We start from the raw sequence: 15448 nt of genomic DNA, 5'->3' as shown, positions 1-15448 counted from the left end.
TTGGCTCAGTAAAAAACTCTCGTGGGTTTTGTGTTGAACTTTGGGGGCTTCAATATGAACATCAACGCATAGACAAGGGTGACTTTTTCCTTTTTCTCTCTTCGGTATTTAATCGTTCCAAATTCTGTGATGTTTGTGCGGATGGAACCAATTAACCCACGTGTGATTCATACGATAAGGAGCGGCTAATTTTCTCCTCTACCCACAGGTCGACGCGAAGGCGTGGTTCATAAAATTTGTGAGATCTAATCGAATCTTCATTATTTCTTTCAATTTGTTGCTATTCGTGTGTTTCTTGAATTAATTGTTCATGAGTATTTTATTAATTGAATATCAACGGCCGGGTATTTGATTTAATTTAATAGCCTACTGTCACATTAACTAAATTGAATCCGTAATTGTTCGTTTAGTTGATACCTAGTGATAACCACAATAATTGGTTTTATGTTGGCAAAACGTAAGATCTAGATCTAGTTTAAATAAACCCTCTTAGCGTGTTTATTGGTTAGGGTTGGGTTCTTCTAGTTTTAATGCAATTGGGTAATTAAATTCCTACGATCGTACCTAGGGTTGTTATCTGGTTAGAAAAGCAGTCAATGGTCGTATCTTGACTGTCGAAAAGGTAAGGAAGAACTGGTTGTCAGAGTTTGTTGATAACTATAACCAACCTAGTGATGAATGGATGAAATATCTTTGCATCGATGATCATTTAATTGAACCGTGCCTAAGCAGTTGATCCTTTGGGTAGAACTTTATTAATTGCTAGTTTTAGTAAATTGTACTTGTTGAGTTAGCTCTTGAATTTTATTTATTTCATTTTTATTTTCATTCCATTGAATATCCCCTACTTCTATTCTATTGACTTGGAAAGAAATAATTTTCTACCCGCTCCCTGTGGAATCAACCCTACTTGCCATTTTACGCAAAATTAATATTTTTATAGACAACTCTGGTATATCGGATCAAGCAAACTCTTCGGAAACAGGGTGAATCAAGTAACCCATTGCACACCTAGGGTCCATGCTCCAGTACTTGGATTTGTTCTATGATTAATTGTGGTGGTAATTAGGATTTTTTAGTAATTATTATCGCACAGGTTCGGCACCTGTCAATTTTTGGTGCCGTTGCCGGGGAGCTGGCGTTTGGATTATTTGTTTCTTTTCAAATTCAGTTTTTATTTTTATTTTATTTTATTCTTCTTGATATTTTTACTAGTTTATGCCCCGTTCTTCTCGCACAGGTGAATTGATATATGACCCTGAGGTTGAGAAGGCACGTAAGCGGAGGCAAGAGACCAAGAGACGAAAAGAAGGGCACTTATTTATTGCTAACGAGTCAGTAGAATATGAAGTAAGCATGGCCAACACCCAAACATTAAGGGAGCTGGCTGCCCCGGAACTGACTCACCAGCCCTTGTGCATCACATTCCCCACTTTGACTGAGAATACTGCTTTCGAATTGAAGTCGGGGTTGATTCACCTCTTACGTTCTTTCCATGGTCTCTCTGCTGAAAAACCCCACAAACACGTCAAGAAGTTCGAGGTGGTTTGCTCTAGTATGAAACCTCTTGGGGTCACTGAAGAGTAAATTAGACTGAGAGCCTTCCCTTTTTCCATCAAGGATGCAGCGAATGATTGGTTATACTACCTACCCGCAGGTAGTATCACAACATGGGCCCAACTTAAGAAGAAATTTTTGAAAAAATTCTTTCCTGCATCCCAAGCTGCAAGTCTAAGAAAAGAAATATGTAGCATTAAGCAGTATCCCGGGAGTCCCTACATGATTATTGGGAAAGGTTCAATAAGTTATGCACTAGATGCCCACAACATCAAATTAGTGAATAACTCACTACAAGAAAATTGTTCATCAGTGACAACACAAAGTCATCACAGAACATACAAATATCGTCACAAATACCTTTTATTGACGACTTTTTGATCGTCACAAAGTCGTCACTAAATCCCCGTCGGTAAAAGTAAACAGTGACGACATTTTATGTGACGTCACTAAATAGTTTTCATTAGTGACGACTTTAAGTAGAGCATTTTTGACAAAAGATCAAGTCGTCAATAAAACACTTCCAGATTGTCGTCACTAATGACAACTATTTAGTGACGACCTGAAATGTCGTCACTAAATAGTTGTCATTAGTGACAACAATCCGGAAGTGTTTTATTGACGAATTGACCTTTTGTCAAAAATGCTCTACTTAAGATCGTCACTAAAAAGCACCGAAAGCCATTGTATATAACTATTTTACTGACAACAATTGTCGTCACAAATGTAACTTAGATTTAGTGACAGTCTCTGTTGTGACAAGGAGTTTTTATTTTCTAATTTGTGACAACTTTTTTTTGTCATTAGATAATTTCTCAATAGCTTAATAATCATAATTTGGCCTGTAATCATTGCTAAATCATTGATTTTAAACAAATCATACAAATAAACATGAACGATTGATAACCAAAAGTATTTGCATTAGATTACATGGTAATAATATAGCATTCTCAAATGCCAAATTCAAGTGTACATTACCCAACTAATGCCTACAAAAATAACATTTGTCCAAAATATCACTTGTACATAAGGTACATTTACAAAAGCAATCACAGTTTAAGAAATTGAAGAACTTTTAAATGAACCACTCCATGAGCAAAAGGCAATTTTGTCTTCAATATTCTTCAACCATAACCATAGTTATCTTCCGAAAGCTAGTATGAATAGCATTTATCTGTCATAAAAGGGTAAAAGAAGTAGGTAAGGGGAGGAGTACAATAATAAATAACAAGTAATGAGACTTAGATTATTAAGACAAAAATTACAATTCATTAAGAACCTCATATAATTTGGGCCCACATATTACAACACCAGCAAGAAGTTAGAAATCACAGTCCAATCTATACAAATACAACACTGCATAAGCTCAACTAAAGAGCTCTCTAAAACAGTTTTTTTTTATTTTCTTTCTTCTTTAAATAGCTCAACTTATTGAACAATTAAATTGGACTCCCACAGTAATTGTTGTTTAATCTTTAGATGAATTCGGTGTAGTTGAAGTCCACAGAGAATGGACTCCACAGGTTGGATTGCCATTTTTCTTCAAAATATTTTTAGGTTTCCGTAAATACATTTTCTAATCACTCTTTTATCTCATATACATCATATCACTACGGTATTTTTTTTTTTTTTTTACAAAAACTCCAGAAAATAGCAATCGAAACAGGCATCATACTTCGATATTTTCCTTTGACAAAAAGGAAAACATCATGAAGTCCTGTAACATCATTTGAAGTCAAGTTGTTTCATTCTAGTTAAAAGCAATGGACCAACACATCTACAAAGGTGGAGATATGGATGCTGTTAATTTCCAGTTGTCATCCACACACATAGTTCCAGATAGAGATTCTTTTGCTCAGGCAATTGATAGTGAATATTTTCCTAGGCCTTAGTAGTTAAATGATATACCCTACGCCCAGACCAGAACAACATTCTTGTGGCTTTGTTCTAATATCAGATATTTTGATCTGGATGTGTGTTAGTCCAACCTTTCACATAATTACACAAGAAATGAGGCATTAATGTGAACCAGTATTTTGTCAGTCTGAAAACCATTTTTAAGACTAGGCGACCTTGGAAGCCAAGCAATTGGTTAAAATTTCCCACTACTGATTCTAGTTTTCAAACAGGATCCAAACTAGTTTTCTATGTACAATAACTACATGCTTGTTCAGCTATTCTCAGCTTACCCCAAGGGTGCTTTTATTCTGAATTCGCACTTTCTCAGCTCAAGTTAAAACAGATGTCAAAACCAACAATGAATACCGAAAAACTTGCCTTAATTAACCAAATCAGAAAACTTGCGCAAGAAACCCACTGTAGCTTGGTGATGCTATGCTACTGGTCTTAAGTGTAGAATTTAGAAGCCTAATTTGATTCTCTGTCTCAATTTCGTTTCCAAATCCTCCGTTGATGGAATCTTCCCACCATTCCTCAAAGTTCTGGACCACCAGACCTTTAATTCATCCTGTTAGGTGAGCACGTAGAAAACAATTGGTCTCAACACAGAGATAGATTCAAGAAATCTACCATTAACAACTAAACAGAAAATTCAAATGGAAATGAAAACCCAAATAGTACCAAGCATCAGATACCAAATACAAAAGCATTAAATATTTACACCACCACAGCCGAGCATTTAATACCTCCAACACTCACAGAAATGGAAGTTTTAGAATCTTTCACTGGTTCCCCTGCTTGCTCCACCGTTAATACACATGCCAAGGACAAGAAAGGGAAAGTGGTAAAGTACATAAGATAAATAAGTACCATCAGTGCTTATAAGCAATAAATGGTTTCCAAAAGTAGCATCCTGAAACAGATTTCCCAAAATGCAGTTTCACATATGGCTTACCTGTAATACAAGCAACGTAGTAGCCAGTTCCACCTAATCCTGCTTCCCATTTACCAAGTCGCAAGCACAGGAAAAGACCTTCCAAATGTAACAGTGAGACATCGGAGTTTATCCATCTGAAGCAGAAGCTACTTCTAAGAGTTCAGCATTTAAAAAGGTGCTCAGTACAGATATATAAATAGCATTGGAATTAAATTTTATTAAGAAAGACTGAACCTATGCAGGGATCCCAAATACTTTAGAATGACAGAGGGTAACACAGACAGGAGACGAACAACTTATCATAACATTGGAATGCAATAATAAGATTTCCTCCTTGAGTAGCAATGTTTATCATATCATCATCCAAAACCAAATAATTCACTGAACTTAGTTGTCAAAAAGGCACCATATCATTCACCGCTTTCTAAAATACATCAACAAGGTGTAAGAAATAGACAACAGGCAAATACCAGTGTAGTTAAGAGCACTGTAATTCTCCAATAGGACCATCTCTCCATGAAAATCAACTATCTGTCTGCCTACATTCATCAGATTACCATTCGAACCATCATATTACCTTTTATCTGGGGAATTTAACAAAAATGGAGTCAACATCTGTCTCCCACTCAGGGCCAGTTCTTCCTTATCTAATTCTCTGCTTTAGTTCCTCACATACTGACCAATCTACTCCCATTATACTTATAGAGCCATATAAGATCAATCTTTTTTGCACGGCAAAAAAAGAGCATGCAGTCAAAACTCATATGCTCTATTTTTGTACAATCAAACCTCGTAACATATACAAATTTTGACCATGAAGATTGTAAGTGTTCAGTAATGCACAGAATACATAGATTCAAAGTCTAACATAGATAGAAAGGAGTATATACTTACCCAAACATCACAATAATTGGGAATTCCATAGCAGGGACCAATAGCATCAGCATAATGAGCTGCAAGTGTGGTAATATTTTTCTTTGGATCTGGTCTTGACAATGCTAGAATCATTGGCTTGTGGGGATTTGTGAGAAACCGCATTACCTGTCAAAACAGTTACTAAGATGTAAGGTAAACATTCCCAGGTAAGAGCAAAATCAGTTATGAAAACCACCTACTCACTTCTGACCATATTGGAGGGAGTGCTTTAGGTGAAGCACCATCACCATTGGTTAGTGCTACAAGTTCACCATCGACTTCGGCTGTGTCTTCTTGTGCTATGACATTGCTGAAGTCCATCCCAGGAGGGATAACCTGAAAAATGTAGCTAAAACTAGCAGATATTAGAACCTTCATAAATGTATATACACTTGAGCAGATGTCTAGACTTTCTCATGATGCTCTCCTGGCTGCAGAATTCAAGAACCTAAGTGAAAATCATAGTCTCATTGACAACAGCCATCTGCCATACTAGTGCTTAATAGGAAATAACAAAGGCAGATCATACATGTCTAATGAAATCTTCTAAGTTCCTCAAAAGAGGCATGCTATCAATTAAAAACCATTACTGCACTGGAGTAATGAGCCTTGTCTTAGTAGCTTACCATTCCAGGGAATTACTTTAGTTGAACAAAAAAACAAAGAAGCAATAACTATCTAAATTGCTTTGCTTATTTTAAGAACCAACACTAATGCACAAGTTTCAGCTAAAGCAATAGCACATCAATTTAATTTCTCAACAGTATGCTTACCGCCATCCTTGGCATGTAGCGACCATGGCAATTGACCCCTCTTCTTGCACGGGCCCTCAAAACTTTCTCAAGCTTTACATTAAATCCATCATATAGTCCCCACTGTTCATCAATCTCCTGCTTGGTGCTTGTAATAACAAGTTCTGCAGCATCAAGTGAAAGTTCTTCTGCTTCTACCCTACGCATAATTTTGTATGTAGAATTAATGTCCTCTTTTGATTGCCTTCCTTGTTTCAGAAGTTGTTCTAGCTTGTTTCTACCGAGTGAGTGCCCTGTCAGAACCATATGCAGTCAAAACTCATATGCTCTATTTTTGTACAATCAAACCTCGTAACAAATACAAATTTTGACCATGAAGATTGTAAGTGTTCAGTAATGCACAGAATACATAGATTCAAAGTCTAACATAGATAGAAAGGAGTATATACTTACCCAAACATCACAATAATTGGGAATTCCATAGCAGGGACCAATAGCATCAGCATAATGAGCTGCAAGACAATTCCTCAATGCCGGCTGTAATAACTCCCATGGCAGCGGAATTCTCACCCCCTGTGACCTCAACTCGTCATCCCTCCCCTCACTTCGCAAATGCTGAATTTCTTCCACAACATCCTCAATCTCATTGTGACCCCTCGAGTCACCCGAAAGCCCATGGCTATTTTCAGTAAAATTATCAGGTTTTTGGGTAGTAAAATCATCGAAATCAGATTTACAAGGGCAATCCTGACTTGCCCAATCTGTCGAAAATTTGCAAAAATCAAGCTTTGACCAACTGGGCATTTGCGAGACCTGCTTATAATAACAATCAAGGGCAATGCCTACAATGGAAGCTCGTTTAGTAGACTTCACCGCCATCTGTGGTTCGAGAGGAGGCGATAGAACGCCGACTAGAGGCCGAGACGAGGGGTTATTGTTAATGGGGTTCGATTTATTCGAAGGGGGATTTCGAGAGGAGTGATAAAGAGAAGGTTGAGAGAGATCAGGAATTGAAATGAGCACGGGTATACCCGAATGAGCCTTGACTTCAGATGAGTAGAGGACAAGAAGGACAGCTTCGAAGCCGGCGAGATTAGGGGTGGGGGAGATAGCGGATGTGGTGGAGGAGGAGTGGATGCGGGATAGATAGAAGGAGGAGAGGAGAGGGATATAGCAGAGGACAACGAGGCGGAGTTCGGAGTCAGCGGAGAGGAAGGTGTCGTATAGCCACAGGCAAAGAGAGTCGTCGTCGGAGCCGGATGAAGGGGAGGAGAGGGAAGATGAGATGGAAGAATAGGCGGCGGAAGAGAGGAGGAGGGAGCGGGCAGGGCGGTCGGAGTCGGCAAGGAACGAGAGAACTGAGGAGGTTCCGGGGAGAAGAGTGGAGAGGAGATGGATTCGAGTGCGGGCTTTTGAAATGGACTCCCACCAGGAGTGCATCGAGTCGGAGTTATTTGCTCCGGTAGCGATGCGGTGGGGAGCAGGACCACCGTTTTGGTGGTTGAAGGAAGTGGAGTTGGATGGGTTAATCTCGGTGGAAGAGGTGGATGAAGAAGGGGATCCACTCCTACCACTATAGCTAATTAAAACCTTCACCTTCCCCAAACTCAATCTCTCAAACCCGTTTCCACCACCAACTCCGCTGAAAACCTTTATCTTGCACAATAAAAAAATGAAGTAATGGTATTCACAACTAAAATAATTCTAGTGGAGATGATTTCGCCCATAACTCAAACAATATCCAAAAAACTTGGGCACAAATTTTCATATCAAATTAACTGATAATCATTCTAAGTTAAGTAGTCACAAGTTTATTTACACTAATGAATTATTTATTTATTCAATTATTTTTATTCTAATGAAGTTATTACATATACAAGAAAATTAAATTAACAAGGAGGCTCGTAAGTATATAACAGTTAAAAATCATTAGAGAACACATAATGATTACAAAAACACAATGCTTTTTTTTTATTTTTAATTTGGTTTGAAGCATAGATTTTATTGCTATAGTATTATTCTTTATTTTTTAGTACAAAAACACAAATTTTCATCAATATAGGTGGCAAAATTTGTTAATTACATATAAGTGAAAATATACTTTTATAATTTGTAAATATTTTAGCCCTGCAATTTTTTATAATTGCAGCACTAAAGTACATCATTAATTGAAAATAACGAAAGTCAAATTCTACAGTTATAACATACTTTCATTAAAAATAATCAAATGCTATTAATAAGACATTATTGTTAAGTCAAAATCAAAGAAAATTTAGTGATGCCATAATGTTATCACTAATTTATTCAAGATTATAATGACAAGAAAAGTCGTCACTAATTAAATTGCTAGTTTTTAATATTGTCAATTGCTAGTTTTTAATACTTTTGTGAAAATATTGATAATGGTTGAGAAAATTTTGTTACATTACCGCAAGTGATAAATGTACTTTTGTTCTTTTTGAAACATTTATTTTAATGTTTAATTTTGTTTAAAACTATTGTACTAGTATAGATTTGCAAGACAAAACTTAAGTTCTCAATAGTTAAAAAATTCATTACAGAGAAAACACGAAGTAGTAGTTGCAAAATGTGTATAAATTACAAATATTTTAATGTGTATAAATTACAGTTTATTTTAATGTTTAATTTTGTTTGAAACTATTTTACTAGTATACATTTGCAAGACATAGATTTATGGGTAATTTCTTTTTTTTTTTTGCTTTCACATATTTAATTTATGTTAAATACAAAACCTACCAGTTTCCCTTCCATAAAAATATTAGTGCAACACTTTTTAAATTTTACTTACAAACATTTATGTATTTAACATAAATTAAATGATTTGGAGTGAAATGCCCATAAAGAGCAGAATATTTGTTCATGTAATGGAGGAAACCCACAAAGAATTGGTACTTTATGGGCCATTTCTTTTTTAAAAAAAATATAATTTATGTTGAAAAGATAACCTGCCAGTTTTCGTTTTGTAAGAAATCAGTGTAACACTTTTTGAATTTTACTTACAAACATTTATAAATTTATCATAAATTATATGTTTGAGAGTAAAATGCTCAAAAAAAGTTGGTACTTTGAATAGATAATGCTCATTTGCCCATAAATTACACTCCCTGAAGGCTATTTTGTTAATTACTTTGTAGTACTTTGTTATTCCTTTGCTAATACTACTTGGCATGTAGTACAAAGGATAAATCTGGCATAAATTTCTTATTCCATTGATAAAAAGACCTGTCTGCCTTATAACTATTGTAATGAAAGATATATCTTTAGAGTTTATAACAAATTATTACTTAAGTTTGAGAAAATTATAAAATATTTATGCATAGTTTATCAAGATACCATTCGCAATTTCCTAATAAAAAAATAGGGGATAAATTGTAAAAGTTAGGGTGCCATAATAGAAATAATAAAATTGGGGTATTACATATGGGGGTTAAATTGCAAAAGTTAGAGTGCCATAGTAGAATTAATGAAATTGGTGAATTACATATGGGGCTAAATTACAAAAGTTAGGGAGTAATAATAGAATTAAAAAAATCGGTGTACTACATATGGGGCTAAATTGTAAAAGGTAAGGTATCATAATGGAATTAATGGAATTTTTTACAACATTTGGGGTTAAATCGCAAAAGTTAGGGTGGCACAGTAGAATTAATGAAAGTGACTTAGAAATAAGTACTTTAAACAGTGACGATCAATTCTTGTCACTAAATCCGAATCGGTAGAGTGACAGTGACGATATTAGAAGTTGTCACTATATAGAGCATTTTAGTGACAACTTTTTCAAGGTCGTCACTGAAGACTTAGTTGCTTTGAGCAATTATGACAACATTCCTTGTCGTCACTAAACAACCACGTTTTGTGACGACTTTTGTCGTCACTAAAAAATGTTGTCACTAATGACCATATTTCTTGCAGTGTAGTTTGTGACGAAAATAACGGGTCGTCACTAAACATTTAGTTGCTTTGATGCAATTGTGACAACTTTAGGTGTCGCGACTAAAGAAACTCCTTTTGTGACGACCTATTGTCATCACTACAAAATGTTGTCACTAATAACTTTTTTTTTAGTGATCAGTGACGACAACAAAAAGTCGTCCGTAAATAGGCCAAGCAATAGTGATGATGTTCTTAATGTCGTCACTATTGTGTGTTCTAAACACTCCCGCGCTCTTACTAAATCTTGGCGGGAATTTACTAGTGACGACGAAAAGTCGTCACAAATGAGTTGGCTCCCATTAGAGGTTTGTGACGAGTTAGAAAGTCGTCAATAAAGGATCCACTTTTGTGACAATTATTTTTCGTCACAGAGAAAAGTTGTCACTGATGACCAATATTCTTGTAGTGACTATTGATCCAATACTTCTATGAGGGACTACAGATGTCCGACAGGAGTATCATTGATGCAGCAAATGGGGGAGCATTAGCGAACAAAACACCAAGGGAAGTATGGCCACTCATTGAGTCGATGGCAGAAAATTCTCAACAGTTTGACTTCCGTGAGAGTAACCCTACCCGTAGGGTCAACGAGATAGAGATGTCGTCCATTCAGCAGGAAATATCAGAGCTGACATTTTTTGTACGACAATTAGCTGTGGGAAACATGCACAAAGCAAAGGCCTGTGGAATCTGCACAAATGTGGGTCACCCCACTGACTCATGCCCTATGTTATAAGAGGATGGGGCTGAACAAGTGAACATGGCTAGAGGCGTGCCCGCGCCTCGAAAATCGTACGACCCATACTCTAACACGTACAACCCCGGTTGGAGAGATCACCCTAATTTCAGTTATGGTAATATGCCACAAAATGCATTCTACAATCGTCCACCAGGATTTCAGCAACCTTGGCAACAGAAGTCTCAACCCTCGTCCTCAAGCTTAGGGAGTTCTTTGGAGGAAATTGTCAAGAGTTTGGCCACGACTACCACTCAGCTCCAGCAGGAGACTAGAACCTTAGTCATGACCACTGCTCAACTCCAGCAAGAGACTAGATCCTTAGTCGCGAGCACTACCCAGTTCTAGCAGGATACCAAAGCAGGCATGAAACACATGGAGACTCGCATGAGTCAAATGGCAACTACCATTAATTGCCTGGAGTCCCACGTCTATGGGAAATTACCATCGCAACCTGAGGCAAACCCCAGAAATGTAAGTGCAATGACATTGAGGAGTGGCAAGGAAGTGGGGGGCTAAAGGTCACGAACTTGAAGAGTAAAAGTGAAGACGAGATTGAGAAGGAGATAGAGGATGAAGGACACATTCGTGGAGGTCCTGAGGTAACTCTTACACCATCAATACCCGTTAAATCAAATTTACCCCCTTTTCCATGCAGGTTGGCAAAGACGAAGAAGGCAGAGAAGGAAAAAGAGATTTTGGACGTATTCAGGAGAGTGGAGATCAACATCCCCTTGTTGGAAGCAATTAAGCAAGTGCCGAAGTACTCGAAATTTCTCAAGAACTTATGCACCCATAAGAGGAAATTGAGAAGGGATGAAAGAGTAGCGGTAGAAGAAAACGTATCGGCCATGCTCCAAAGGAAGCTCCCACCAAAGTGTGGAGATCCAGGTATGTTCACGATCCCGTGCAAAATAGGAAATACACCGATTAGAAAAGCAATGTTAGATTTAGGGGCGTCAATTAATGTGATGCCAAAGATCATTTTTGCTTCTCTAAACCTTGGGCCACTTAAAGAAATAGCCATTATAATCCAACTGACTGATCGCACAAATGCTTATCTAGAGGGGCTAGTTGAGGATGTTCTAGTTCAAGTAAATAAGTTAGTCTTTCCTGCAGATTTTTATATCTTGGACATGGGAGATGAAAAATCATTAAACCCGTCACCTATCTTGTTAGATAGACCATTTATTAGCACTGCCAGGACTAAGATAGATGTGAATGAGGGTACTTTGTCAATGAAATTTGATGGTGAAACTGTGAATTTTAATATTTTTGAGGTGATGAAATATCCAGAGGAATCTAACTCAATTTTTGCTTTGAGTGTTATTGAGCCTCTTGTGCAGGAAACTTTCGAATTAGATGGTAAAGACGCGTTAGAAGTGGCCCTAACCAAGCATCTTGAGTTAGGTGTAACTCTTGATGTGGACTTGAGGGATGAGTTACACCATGCAGTCGAAACCCTACACTCATTTCCAACCGTATCTCCAAGGTATGAGTTTTCTTCTCTTTTTATGTCAGAGATTCAGATAAAGTTGCTTCCTTCAGTTGTGCAGGCACCGGGGTTAGAGTTAAAGCCTCTCCCAAAGCATCTAAAGTATGCATTCCTAGGAGACTAGGAGACGCTTCCGGTGATCATCTCTGCACATTTGTCTCCAAGTCAAGAAGACAAACTGGTGAGAATCCTTAGAGAGTATAAGGAGGCAATTGGGTGGAGTATAGCAGATATCAAGGGAATAAGTCCATCCTTATGTATGCACCGGATTCGACTCGAAAATGATGCGAAACCGGTGAGACAGGCACAACGGAGGTTGAATCTCCTGACGATGGAAGTTGTAAAAAAGGAGATACTTAAACTCCTGGAGGTGGGGGTTATCTTCGCTATTTCGGACAGTCCGTGGGTAAGTCCTGTCCAAGTGGTCCCGAAAAAGGCGGGAGTGACCGTAGAAGAGAACCAGAAGGGTGACATGGTTCCGGTCAGGAAAGTTACTGGCTGGCGTCAGTGCATCGACTACCGGAGGCTAAATTCTGTGACTAAAAAGGATCATTTCCCCTTTCCTTTTATTGATCAGATGGTAGAACGATTAGCAGGTCGTGTTTACTATTGTTTCTTGGATGACTTTTCATGTTACTTTCAGATCGCGATAGCACCAGAGGACCAGGAAAAAACTACATTCACATGCCCATTCGGTACTTTCGCTTACTGCCGGATGCCTTTCGGTCTTTGCAATGCTCCAGCAACCTTTCAAAGGTGTATGGTAAGTATTTTCTCCGAGTATGTAGAAAAAATTATTGAGGTGTTCATGGATGATTTTAGTGTATACGGGAATAGTTTTGATGAATGTCTTGATAATTTAGCTCTAATTTTAAAAAGATGCATAGAGACGAATTTGGTTCTTAACTGGGAGAAGTGTCACTTTATGGTAGAGTATGACATTGTCTTAGGGCACGTTGTGTTGGCTAAAGGGATAGAGGTAGACAAAGTTAAAATAAATCTTATTTCTTCTTTGTCTTACTCCGTATGTGTATGGGAAGTACGTTCTTTTTTGGGTCATGTAGGATTTTACAAGAGGTTTATCAAGGACTTTTCAAAGATAGGAGCACCCATGTTTAAGTTGCTGCAGAAGGATGTGCCTTTCGACTTTACTAGTGAATGTAAGGTAGCATTTGATAAGCTGAAAGAGTCATTGACATCGCCGCCCGTCATTCAACCCCCATATTGGAGCCTTCCGTTTAAAATCATGTGCAACGCGAGTGATTATGCCGTGGGAGCTGTGTTGGGGTAAAGGATAGGAAAGGCGACACACGCGATCTACTATGCCTCGTGGGCATTGAATGGAGTCCAACTAAATTACTCCACGACGGAGAAAGAATTACTAGCTATTGTTTTTGCACTAGAAAAATTTAGGTCATATTTATTGGGTGCAAAAGTAATTGTTTTCTCTGATCATGCAGTTTTGAGGTACTTGCTGGCGAAGAAGGATGCAAAATCGAGGCTTATAAGATGGATCTTGCTCCTGCAGGAGTTCGACTTAGAGATCAAGGATAAGAGTGGAGCCGAGAACTTGGTGGCTGATCATTTGAGCCGGTTGCTCACAAATCAAGAGGATCTACCGTTGAGAGAATCATTTCCTGAGGAACAGTTGCTAACCATAGATTCGTCTGCACCATGGTATACCGATATTGTAATTTTTTTGGTAACGAATCAATTGCCTGCAGGTTGGCCAAAGGCTAAGAGGGATAAGCTGAAGAGTGATGCCAAACATTATATTTTGGATGATCCCTACCTGTGGAGGCAATGTGCGGATCAAGTGCTTAGAAGGTGTGTAAGTGTCGGTGAGTTTCATTCTATTTTGACTTGCTGTCATTCGTTTGCATGTGGAGGGCATTTTGGTCCAAAGCGGACGGCTCGTAAGGTGTTAGAAAGTGGTTTTTATTGGCCTACTCTTTTTAAGGATGCATATTTGTTCTGCAAATCTTGTGATAAGTGTCAAAGGGTGGGGAATATCTCTCGTAGAGACTAAATGAGGCAAACCCCCATATTATTTGTTAAGATTTTTGATGTTTGGGACATAGATTTCATGGGTCCTTTCCCCTCGTCCTTTGGTTTCTTATATATTATACTCGCTGTCGATTATTTTTTCAAATGGGTGGAGGCGAAGGCCACCCGGACTAATGAATCGAGAGTGGTTGCAGATTTTATAAAATCTAACATATTTGTCCGTTTCGGAATGCCAAGAGCCATAGTCAGTGACAGGAGCACACATTTCTGCAATAAGACAATCACGGCATTGTTTCGTAAGTATGGTGTGCTCCATAAAGTGTCCACTCCATATCATTCACAGACGAATGGTCAGGCCGAGGTGTCGAACAGGGAAGTTAAGTCCATCTTGGAGAAGATGGTGCGGCCTGATAGGAAAGACTGGAGTTCAAAACTAGAAGATGCTCTCTGGGCCTACCGCACCGCCTATAAAACTCCGATTGGAATGTCCCCTTACAGGTTAGTCTTTGGGAAGCCATGCCACCTCCCGGTGGAGTTTGAACACAGAGCGTTCTGGGCGCTCAAACAGTGTAACATGGACCTTATGGAGGCCGGAGGACATAGAAAGCTCTAACTACAGGAGTTGGAGGAACTGAGGAATGAGGCCTATGAGAATTTGGCAATTTATAAGGAAAAGAGCAAAGTCTTCCATGACCAACAAGTCTCAAGGAAGTCATTTGTCGTAGGGCAAAAAGTGCTCCTTTATCATTCAAGACTTAGGCTTTTTCCGGGTAAGTTGCTCTCACGTTGGATCGGCCCATTTGTTATTTCTAATAATTTTCATTATGGTGCAGTGGAAATCCAAAGCTTGAAGACGAAGAAGAAGTTCGTGGTCAATGATCACCGTTTGAAACCCTATTATGAAGGGTTTAATAGTGAGCAAGTGGAGGTCACGTCTCTTGATGATCCAAGTTATGAGGTCTAAACAGCTAATGGTTATGTCTAGCCAAAGACATTAAAGAAAGGCGCTGCTTGGGAGGCAACCCAAGGCTCAAAGCATTAACTGGGGTTACTTTTCGTACTTTGCACTTTTTCAGTTCCATTTTTCTAATTTAATTGCTTTTGTGGTGATAAACAGAAGACTAGGGGTTTCAAGGCGTGCCCACGCCTTGACAAAGACTCTTTTGAGCATCATTAGGATGCGATGGTCAGAAGAC

At 38.3% G+C, this 15448-nt stretch overlaps 3 protein-coding genes and 1 long non-coding RNA gene across 4 annotated transcripts; 1 reads left to right on the top strand and 3 right to left on the bottom strand.

The window, feature by feature from the left end:
* Nucleotides 1-2437: 2437 nt before the first annotated feature.
* LOC140007617 (uncharacterized) lies at nt 2438-4185 on the bottom strand. Its single transcript, XR_011814917.1, has 2 exons — nt 3835-4185; nt 2438-2731 (listed from the first exon to the last, which is right to left on the bottom strand). It is a non-coding gene; the product is annotated as an uncharacterized lncRNA (long non-coding RNA).
* A 41-nt stretch (nt 4186-4226) lies between these two features.
* LOC140007616 (probable sucrose-phosphate synthase 3) lies at nt 4227-6366 on the bottom strand. Its single transcript, XM_072050418.1, has 4 exons — nt 6082-6366; nt 5513-5644; nt 5288-5434; nt 4227-4527 (listed from the first exon to the last, which is right to left on the bottom strand). The coding sequence occupies exons 1-4, from the start codon at nt 6364-6366 to the stop codon at nt 4462-4464; spliced, it is 630 nt and encodes a 209-aa protein (XP_071906519.1). The 3' UTR covers nt 4227-4461.
* An 84-nt stretch (nt 6367-6450) lies between these two features.
* LOC113687351 (uncharacterized) lies at nt 6451-7500 on the bottom strand. The gene has a single exon (XM_072050733.1). The coding sequence runs from the start codon at nt 7498-7500 to the stop codon at nt 6451-6453; it is 1050 nt and encodes a 349-aa protein (XP_071906834.1).
* A 2956-nt stretch (nt 7501-10456) lies between these two features.
* LOC140007692 (uncharacterized) lies at nt 10457-15131 on the top strand. The gene is made up of 8 exons (XM_072050732.1): nt 10457-10714; nt 11221-12314; nt 12411-12748; nt 12889-13008; nt 13310-13532; nt 13659-14061; nt 14596-14750; nt 15086-15131. The coding sequence occupies exons 1-8, from the start codon at nt 10457-10459 to the stop codon at nt 15129-15131; spliced, it is 2637 nt and encodes an 878-aa protein (XP_071906833.1).
* The last annotated feature ends 317 nt before the right edge of the window (nt 15132-15448 follow it).

Source organism: Coffea arabica, chromosome 5c (assembly GCF_036785885.1).
Source record: "Coffea arabica cultivar ET-39 chromosome 5c, Coffea Arabica ET-39 HiFi, whole genome shotgun sequence".
Lineage (NCBI taxonomy): Eukaryota > Viridiplantae > Streptophyta > Magnoliopsida > Gentianales > Rubiaceae > Coffea > Coffea arabica.
This window is presented reverse-complemented; position numbering and strand designations above follow the sequence as displayed.